The following is a 10,132-nucleotide window of genomic DNA, read 5'->3' as shown; positions in this document are numbered from 1 at the left end:
AGGATGACTTGTTGACAGCCACTCTTCCACTCAGACCATTTCTGACGAGTCTTTGGTGAACAGTAGATGGGTCAGTAAAGGACCTGTGCCAGATCTCTGCTGGATTCTTCTTTTATTTCTTAAGGACATGACATTCAGATACTGTTTGGCTGCTGTAGCGCTTTAGGCCTGCCACTCCTTTAATCCTTCACTTGTTTGTTTTTCCCAAAAATTTTTAAGCACACACTTGACACAATCTTGGCTCAAATATTCAGTTAACAGCTCTTTGGGCATCACATCATTGGTGAACCCCCCACTCTTTTACATCTGTCAGGCTGCTATCTTTGTAGATTCTGAAGCAGCAGGAATAAATTACTTTTTTGTAAAAGGCAGTGACTAAGTGCATACCTAAATTCAACATGTATTTGGCTTTCTCCTTCTTTTGAAAATAGGCAGGTATAAATGAGCTCAGCAGCAGCCAATCTCCAAAGAAAAACTTTTAGCTTCCGAAGGCCCAGAGAATCACTTAAAATTTCTAAGAAGATCTGTCTCTTAGCGGGGAGAATATGAAGAAATAAGGGTGTTCCACAGTATTTTATATCGGTCCAGCTGGACTCTTATCATCATATTTAGTGTGCAGCTTCCTCTGCCTGTTGCTATAGTAACATGTTGACAGTAACAGAACAATAACTTGTTGTATTGTGGTAATGTGATATAAACTGAATGCAGAAAACCAATTACAAAGAAAACTGATTTATTCACAAGATCACACATTTCAAAAATCCAAACAAAAAGACTGTATCTATCATCTCACAATTCAAATACAAATGCTTTGTCTCCTTACTGAGGAGCCAGAAAGGGACAATAATGTAAAAAACAAACAAACAAACAAAAAAAAACCCCAACAAAAAAAACAAACAAAAAAAACAAAATGTAGGGATCATTTTCTTCAGGTGCCTCCTCCGCTCTCATACTCTCTCCAAGGCCTCCAGCATGATGATGCTGTTTCCCCTGATGACCTGTGAGAAACAACACCACACAGAGTAAACACACTACCATCATGACAAATGTCCTAAAGGTTTTAAATAAAGCACTGAGCTTTCCAAATCTAAACAGAATTTAGTATCTTATTCATAGAAGGTAAAGCAAACAGCTTTTCTTGACATTTTAAAGCCTAAATTATACTGAACAGCTGAGCACTCATTCCTGTTGTTTGTAGTTCATTGCCTGGGGAGAATGTGTACTTAGTGTAAAGTAAATCATCCACAGACACAGAGTCCACACAGTCACAAAAAGCAGACAGGCACAAACTGCCCTAACCATCTCATGATGAAATTTATAACAGTGGGACCCGAGTATACCCTAGCGGACTTGCTGACGGTATAATTCCTGCTTCAAACGGAGTTAGGATGGTTTTGAAATGAATGAAAATGATTTCCTGGAGCAAACAGCAGCAGATGCAGGTATAACTAATAATGTATGGTATGTGAACACAATTCCACAAGTGTGCTATCGTGCAGTCCACCAAACAGTCCCAACAGCATGTCACTGGATGTGGAAGACATATGTGTTGTTCAAATGCTCACAGGTTGACAAGTGGGCCAGAAACGGGGAGGGCGCGATTGTGGAGTTCGGCAGGAAAGGGTATGACACAAACATGAAAAGAAAAGTACAGACAGTGACTGCAGTGGACACTTTTCGTTGTTTTTGAACACACTGTTCACTTCACTTCACTCCCTCCAAGACATCTACAGGAAGCGGTGCCTGAGGAAAGCGGGGAGGATCATCAAGGACTCCAGTCACCCCAGCCATAAACTGTTCAGACTACTTCCATCAGGAAGGAGGTTCTGCAGCATCCGGTCCCGTACCAGCAGAATGAGAGACAGCTTCTTCCACCAGGCCATCAGACTGCTGAACACGTCATAGACACCTCACCTTCACTACTAGAACTTCAACATTATGCACTCCATACTGTACATTAATGCCACTGTTTTGCACATGTCTCAACTCTGTATATTTTTATATATTTTATTTATTGACTCTATTTAATTTGTAAAATATGTGTATACACACACACACACACACGCACGTAGAAAAATATTTAGTATACACATCCAGAAATGCATATACTATTATATATTGTACATATATTTATTAGTTTCAGATGTAGCCATTCTTGTATTTTGCTTGTTTACATTATTGTATTTTGCACAACTCTGTTGCTTGTGAAGCTCGCACACAAGAATTTCACTCACATGTACTGTACCAATGTACCTGCACATGTGATGTGACAATAAAAGTGATTTGATTTGATCAACTCGTTGTACTGAGAACTTTATACTTCTCCAAGGCTGGCTGATGGAACAACGACAGCACATGCAAGTGTGGCCCACGCACAGGTTGTAATACATATTTGTGATACTCCATCAACAACAAACACTCTCTGCAGGCAGTCTGTGATTGCGCAGGAACTGCGTTCATGCTACTCCCACTCAAGAATAAAACAAGCATAACAATCTGACGTTGTTCAGGTCATGGTTAATGTTATCGGGGACATGCTAAATGTCTGTGAAATAAGGGCCTAAAACTTGTTCCACCAGCTGAGCTAAAACCAAACCGTCAAGTACAACCAGGTTACAAAGGACGAAATACTAGTAGCACATGATATGCAACCAAAATGTATACAAATGACTCCACCAAGTCTCTTTGCACTCCATATGACAGGAAGAGCAAATGGTGGATGGAAATGACTAATATGATGGAAAAACAGGGCTTTAATCAGGTACAAAATATTTATTTTATTTTGTGATGATATCATGCAGATTTCAATTTGTACTGCTGCTGAAACAGAGTGTGCCAAAATGCAAAGGGTTCACGTGCAAATGAATATTGGCAATCCTGTTAATATACTACAGCTAAAGCTATCAAGAAAGATCGGGGTCTTAATGGGAGTGCTTTGCAGCATGTTCAGACCGTGGCAAATATGAAGTCTGACACCATTATAACCAGAACTCTCTCGTAAATAAGCAAGCTGTAGTTAAGAGGAGAGCAGACTGCTTGAAGATAACAATGCTGTGCTGTGCTTAAGCGCACAACTTTTCTTTGGTTGGATGCACAAACTAAAGAATGAACAGAAGGAATGGGTTAATGGCCTTTGGTGACAATACAGAAAATTAAGAAAGACAAAGGTACTGACCACCATGCCAATTGTGTTCTGCTGTCCTCCGGGGCCCATCTCCAGACAGTCATCCACCACCAGGTTCATAAAAGGGTCGAACCCCCGCAGGATGCCTTGCACATGTCTGCCTCCATTCAGCTTCACTGAAAGGAGAAAAAAATAAATCACTATGAGGAATTTTACAAACTGCTCAGTTCATTTATTTCTGAGACTGATCCATCTTTAAACTCAAAGTTTAGATTGTCCACATACTACCACGAATATTTACATACAGCAAAATAAGACATCCATATTTATGCTATCACATAACCTAACTTTTGAGTCCACATCTATGAAAGGTACTTGACTTACCCAGTGTGAGGAATGAACTTATTATTCCGAGGGTTACAACAAGCTTATTTTCCAACTTTTAAGACCATAAAGACATCTCACAATTATAGTATAGTGTCAATGAAAGACAGTAGGGGTTATAAGATCTGTGCAAGTTATACAATATATCAACATTTGTCCTAACCATCGCATTTCTAGCAGTACTTCCCAGCAACACAACACGCTGCGCGTATTAAAATAAATTCCCCCCCTCCCCATGTGTATTGCCTGCACTACATGTCTGCTCTTTGTTATGAGATCCTGAACAAACAGGGAGCAGAGGTCATCGAAGAAGGCTTTGTGAAGTGTACCAGATGAAAACGTAATTACTGAAATTATTCAATAACTTTACTTTGATATTTCATGCTGTTGCTCAAAAACAACGAAAGACAGGAACAGATTCACTTTTAACATTCCGGCTGCATTTGAATCTGTGCTTGGAGTCATACTCACATGAAAGCTTCTTGTCCATGAACCTGGAAAAGAAACCCATCAGCATCGGTTACATGGTCACAGTTTCTTCACAGGCATGTTAGCTAATGTTAGCTTGTGGCTATTACAAACAATGTACCAGATCTGCTATACAGGAAACAAGAAGCAGGTACAAAATAACCAGTGCGCGTTTATTTATCAAAGATCATTGACTTACTTCTTCAGCTCGGGTGGGTGTGCTTTACTCATTTTAGCTGTATTTTCTGGACGCCGAAGCACTCGTTCGCAATCTTTTCGTTTCACGAAACCGCGGAAGGAAAGCGTGCGCCGACAACCGGAACTTCATTGGTGAACTCTCATAGTGGACCTTCTGCGTTTTCCTCACAGCGCCGCCATGAGGACAGGAGGAGGGAGAGCCGGCCAGCTTTGAATGCATATACCGGTAGTAGTGGAAGAAATATTCAAATCATTTATTTAAATGCAATTATCACAGTATATCCCTCAAATCACCACCAGAAACAGCCTTTCCTGTTGATAAAAGGCAGGATAGATTCATACTTTGATGTTTAGGCAAAATTCTGACCCTGCCATCCAAATGTTGCAGCCTGGGATCAAAACTCATCAAACCAGGTAACATTTTTCTAACCCAGTAATGTCCACTTTTAGTGAGCCTGGTTGATTCATAGTGTCAGTTTCCTGTTCTTAGCTCACAGAAGTGCCACCCGTTCAGTTCTGATGGTGCTGCAGCACATCTGCTTCATTGTCCGTGTTGTGCATTCAGAGATGCTGTTCTGCATACCTTGGTTGTAACCAGTGGTAATTTGAATTATTGTTACTGTCTGGCCTGACGAAGCACTATGCCAAAGCATTTTCACCCAGAGAAATTTTGTTCACTTACTGGGTGTTTTCTCTTTTTTAGACCATTCTTTGTAAACCCCATTTATGGTTGGGTGAGGAAAATCCAGTGTATGTTCAGTTTTTTGGGGGGTGTTTTGCTATAAGACCAAGTGGGCCCAATGACAACCATTATTTGTTGACAAATACATTTAATAATTTGAGGAAAATCATATTAGTGTAACTATTGTTTTAATAATGAATCTAATGTACATTATTGCATTTTATAACATTGTTTTACTGTTCCTGCTTTAAGAGTAATGTGTAAGCTTCATGGCCATTAGTTGTTATACTGTTGACTATGTTCAGAATACAAATGGAAGAGCTTTTAGCTGCGACCTGTTATTTTAATAATGATTTATATTATCTGAACCTAGAAACTAGCTAAAATCATCAAAAATAAATGTATATATTTGAGTAGAAATGAAATAACTTTAAACCACTTTGAATAAAATCAAATTATGGTATAATTTTTGCAATTTGCCCTTGCTAATTTCAACTGTCATCCATTAATTACTATCAGTCTGCTGTATGGCTGTGGCATGCAGTCAGTTTGAAAATTCACAGAATTAGAACAGCAGAAATGATGCAAAGAAAACATCTGACAACTGTTAAATTTTATTTATGTCATCTGCAAAGAGCCATACACACCAACTTACAAAAGACCTCAGAAAAGTAGAAACTTCAAAACCTAGAAACGTATCTTCTACATGTTCACAGTCGCATTTTGAAAACAGTAGTTGAAAATACTTTAGAAAAAAAAAATCATGTTGATTTAAGTTTATTCACCAAAGCGCACTTATTGAGCATCGTAGACACACTGAAGGGCTGCCGTCAGTCCATCTGTTTGCATAGTTAGGAAATACGACCAGAGCTCATGCAAGCTAAAAAGCAGGGGCATTATGAAAGGCATTGTTTCGGGTAGAGTTATCCATGAAAGCCAAGTTTGCTCACTGTATAGATTACTGCGATCTCTCTTCCATGATAAAATATTAGGAAACAGCATGTAAACAAACAGTGTTACACATTACAATCTCATTCAGACCCTGGGGCTGCATTTTATCTCTCGAGCAAAGAAATGAACCTCCACCCAGTGCTCTAAGTAGTGCTGCTAACACTCACGTTCGGGACACAAGACTGACAACACGACAAGTTCAGACACCACAATTGATGAATAATTATTGCCAAATTTGTAAGAAAATACAGCAGAAAATATAACAAAAACTAGACAAGTGGCAAACAATTTGTCAGGCAGTGTTCTGGCCAGAATGTACCACAGTTGAGCAGATGGCCTCATTTCTCAAAAGAACAAAAAACAAAACCCTGAGGCAAAGATGAGCTTAGCTCCACTTTGAGCATGCGAGCAAATCCCAACCTGTTTTTGGAAAATGGGGTCGATTAGAAATGAACAGTTCAAACTCTAAGAGCTGGGAAGTTTATCCAAGGTCCAGGAACCTTTACACAACTGATGTTATTATTAACAGCCATTTTCAGCTGCTCCCTTCTCAAAAGGGATCGCCACAGTGGGTGACTCCACAAGTTTGACTGGCAGAGTTTTATGCTCTTTTTATGGCCTCCCTAATACAACCCCAAAGGGGCTTTGTGTATCTGGCTGGAATTAAACCAGCCCAGTTGCTGCCAAGTGGTGAGACCATCTTCCAGGATCATAAGCTACCATTCTTAATTAAAAGAAAAAATAAAAGGAAAAGCAGACAATTTGTGGAAGTTTTTATACCACTCTGTGGTATAAAAGTGGATACACAGACAACAACTGGTCTGAAAGAGGGACTCCTGGGTTTAAAGGTTTGGATACTTTGAATGGATCAAACGAATCAAAATCAAACTGTTCTGGCTTCTACAGTTTTCAATGCATTATAGAGTGAAAATTTGCAGACAACAGTCCTTCACAGTGAAAATATTAGCTTTATGTTCAATTTCATATCATCAGTCTTGCTGTAATAAAGCTGAGGCTCATCTTAAAGGCTGCTGCTGCTAAACAACATAAACACATATTCTGTGTAATTCTTCTTTGTTGTATTTCACTACAATGCAACTTGTTAATGCATGGTTGCTCTGCAAGACGCATCTGAGAAGATGTCCTGTTCTCAGATGTACAAACACTGATTAAACCTCCCTTTAAAAGCTGCTGTGATGGATCTTAGACAAACTGATATCCACACTGTGCTTTTCAATGAGTCTTGCAGGAGAAAATAAAATTCATGGTAAAGGGCTAAATAAAAGCTTAATAAGACATTCTTTTTAACTGTTGATATGGTTTGGATAACAAAGCCCGAGTTTGGGGTACAAAAGCAATATATTCTGAATTCTCAATCAGTGAACTCGTGACTCAACAAGAATTTCACAGAGATTTCATCACTCCCCTCTGTCTAACCCTTCAAGGCAAAAAGGCGGGTTGCTGATGACATTCACACTGACACGTCAGGCTTTGTCGGCTTGATGCGTGTAGCCCTCTGTCAAGCTGTCCTCCTCCACCCTAACTCGAAGGTGCTCCTGACAGTGTTCTAGGAAAGAGTCAAGTGCAGAGAACCCCTGCTGGCAGGGCACGCAGTGGTACAGCCTCTGCCTCCTGGAGCCTGGCCATTTGCACGTGTCCATCTCGGTGGTGCACACACTGCACTGTCTCCTCTTCATGGAGGTTTGGTGGAGCTCCATGTGTTCCTTCAGCTGCTGCTGCAGAGAGAAAACCTCTGCACAGGAGGGACACGGGAAATCTCTCTCCACCTCCTCTTGAGCTTCAGGCACTTCTGTGCATCTCCCTGAAACACCTTTCTTGGTCAACTGTCGAATGACTTTCCTGGGTCTCCCTGGGCCAGCCCTGACTGTCTTAATCTCAGCGAGGCTGGTTTTGGCTTTATTTGGTCTGTTTTCTGATAGTTTGGATGAGTCTTTGGTGGTACATCCTACAGTCTTGCTTTTGTTTTTGATAGCCACCAAGCTCAAGGCTGTATGCTGTCTGTAGTGTGCCCTAAGCGATAAATGGTGGACAAAGACTTTTCCGCAGACCTGACAGGGATATGTGCCTGCTTTCCTCCGCTTGATGACGACTGGCCTCGGCTCTCTCCTGACATTCTTCTCTCTACTGTGCTTTTCTTTTCTGTGCATGTACAGTTTAGAGGTGCTCCTGAAAACCATGTCACAGGAGCGACAGCTCAGCAGCTTTTTTTGAGATTTTGAACTCTTGCTTGGCTCTTCATCCACCTTAGCACTCCTTCCTTTCCTCACCTCCCCATCGGTGGCACTTTGCTCCTCTGCATGGCTGGCCTGTTCATGGCGTTGCAGTGCAGCTTCTGAGCGGAAGACTCTTGAGCAGAGTTGACACGTGTTGATAGCTCGGCCACTGGGCCCTGGAGTATCTGAAGAATCAGAGCGAGTGGAATCCCCCTCAGAAACAGGTGAAGAGCCGTCAGGGAGTCTGCTGGCATCAGCTATATCGGACAGGGACGGCAGCTCATTGCAGCCGGCCTGTTGGTGCTGCAGCAGAGCCTGCTTCTGGCTGAAACCTCTCCCACACGGGGCACACGCATATGGGCTGTGGTCCATGTGATGAGGCTGGCGGTGAAGTGGCTTGTCCAGGGGGCTGCCAGGATCAGAAGTGTGAGTCACGCACGTAGAGCAGGGGGAACCAAATAGCGACATCCCATGACAAAGCTCGCAGCATGTGGACTCGCACTTGTGTAGCTGTAAGGATGACCTCAGGGAGAACTCCTGGCCACACGAGGGACACCGGTGAGGCTTGGGCAGTGTGTGTTCAGACTCCTGGTGTTGTAACAGATCTGTGGCATAAGGAAAGGCGTTACCACATTCTTGACACAGATAGGTGGGCTGCTGGGGCAGACGCTGCCTCTGGGTTTGTGTGTGCTGTTTTGTCTCTGCCCTAGCGATAAAGGTGGCAAGCCTTGACAGAGTGTCTGTGGCTGAGCTGGAGCGACCAAATGACTCCTGGGACCTTGTAGTACTCCAGCTGACTCCATCCATCCTCCTTCACCAAGCTTTCTCCTGGCTTTTATGGAGACACAAGAGGTTTTAGCAGCTACCCTTTAATTCACTCAGACACAAGATCTAAAAGGCTAAGGTACTGAGAAGTGTTTTGGTTGTAAGCTAAATGGCACCACGCCTGCAGTCAACAGCTAGCCAAGCTCTGTAGGATGAGGGGAAACGTGCCTTCTTTTTAACTTGTTCCTCTTTTTTTGTTGACATTCTGAATTACTGGTCGCTAAGTTTTATTCTTCTATTCTATTTGGACAACACAGACTGCGACGATAGGTATCAGTTTAGTGATAAGTCTGAGCCTCTACAACGGTAAACCTTACAACAACACAGCTGCGACCACGGGCTAGCTTTGTGTTTGCTAAGGTTAGCTCGCTGCTAGCCTCGCCAACACGTCAGAAATGCACACTTGCGCTTGTTAACTAGCTTACCTTGGCACTCAGACAGGAGCAGTGCAGCGGCTGTATTGACGAGTGAATAGATTCAGACAGTGCGTTGCATTATTAATGGGATTCTTTAACACAAACCACACTGGCATGACTGCTAAACTGAAAGCCAAGTTTTCTTAGCACTTCCGGCACGTCACTTACCCACTTTGCAGCTTGAGTTCTCAGGTATGCGCAGTGACTGTAGGTATGATGCTTCTCCTCTCTCTTATCTAGCCCATTTACAGTCTTGCTAGTTACAATTAAAAGGACTTTCAAACCAAAACAATTTACTAATTTTTTTTAAATTAATGCCAGCAGTTGCTGACCCCTAATTAACTATTAAAAAGACATAAAATCAAAAATGTTCTCTGCCCCTTTCAACAAGGGTGTTTCCAGATTCATATCGACCATGTTACAGATGGGAACTAGAACAAATGGTGCGATATGGCAGCCTCACTTCTGTCAGTCTGCCCCAGAGCAGCTGTGGCTACAACTGTAGCTTGCCTGCACCAGTGTGTGAATGTGAGAGTGAATGAATAGTGGAATTGTAAAGCGCTTTGAGGGTCTCGAAAAGCGCTGTACAAATGCAATGACTGACTGTTTGTGTGTTTTAGTCCTGTGATATACTGGCGACTCGTGGAGGATTACTCCACCTTTTGCCTGGTGACCCTTCCCCCTTTCCTGACTTAGAAAAAAAGAAGAAAATGAATGGCTGAAATAAATTATTGTCACACAGAAATACTCAAGAAAAATTTTAAAACTAGAGAAACAACCCAAGTAAGTATAAAATGCAGTTTTTAAATGATGATTTCATTTATTAAGGGAACAAAGCTATCCAAACTTA

General features: G+C 41.8%; 2 protein-coding genes across 3 annotated transcripts; both read right to left on the bottom strand.

Moving 5' to 3' along the window:
* Positions 1–716: 716 nt before the first annotated feature.
* Positions 717–4,306, bottom strand: snrpg (small nuclear ribonucleoprotein polypeptide G). Its single transcript, XM_082519513.1, has 4 exons — positions 4,176–4,306; positions 3,980–4,002; positions 3,176–3,300; positions 717–998 (listed from the first exon to the last, which is right to left on the bottom strand). Exons 1-4 carry the CDS (start codon positions 4,205–4,207, stop codon positions 948–950), a joined length of 231 nt encoding a protein of 76 aa, XP_082375639.1. The 5' UTR covers positions 4,208–4,306; the 3' UTR covers positions 717–947.
* Positions 4,307–5,450: 1,144 nt separating this feature from the next.
* Positions 5,451–9,962, bottom strand: LOC309697469 (uncharacterized protein). Of its 2 annotated transcripts, none has more exons than XM_082519387.1 (2): positions 9,451–9,962; positions 5,451–8,873 (listed from the first exon to the last, which is right to left on the bottom strand). In XM_082519387.1, exon 2 carries the CDS (start codon positions 8,846–8,848, stop codon positions 7,292–7,294), a length of 1,557 nt encoding a protein of 518 aa, XP_082375513.1. In that variant the 5' UTR covers positions 8,849–8,873; positions 9,451–9,962; the 3' UTR covers positions 5,451–7,291. The 2 variants fall into 2 exon arrangements, with proteins under 2 accessions (XP_082375513.1, XP_082375512.1); XM_082519386.1 differs by lacking the exon at positions 9,451–9,962 and adding an exon at positions 9,292–9,444.
* Between the last annotated feature and the right edge of the window lie 170 nt (positions 9,963–10,132).

The sequence above is a fragment of the Aulonocara stuartgranti genome (assembly GCF_965226115.1).
Source record: "Aulonocara stuartgranti genome assembly, chromosome: 20".
Taxonomy (NCBI): Eukaryota; Metazoa; Chordata; class Actinopteri; order Cichliformes; family Cichlidae; genus Aulonocara; species Aulonocara stuartgranti.
Note: the sequence above shows the minus strand (reverse complement) of the source record. Positions and strands in the feature narration are given on the sequence as shown.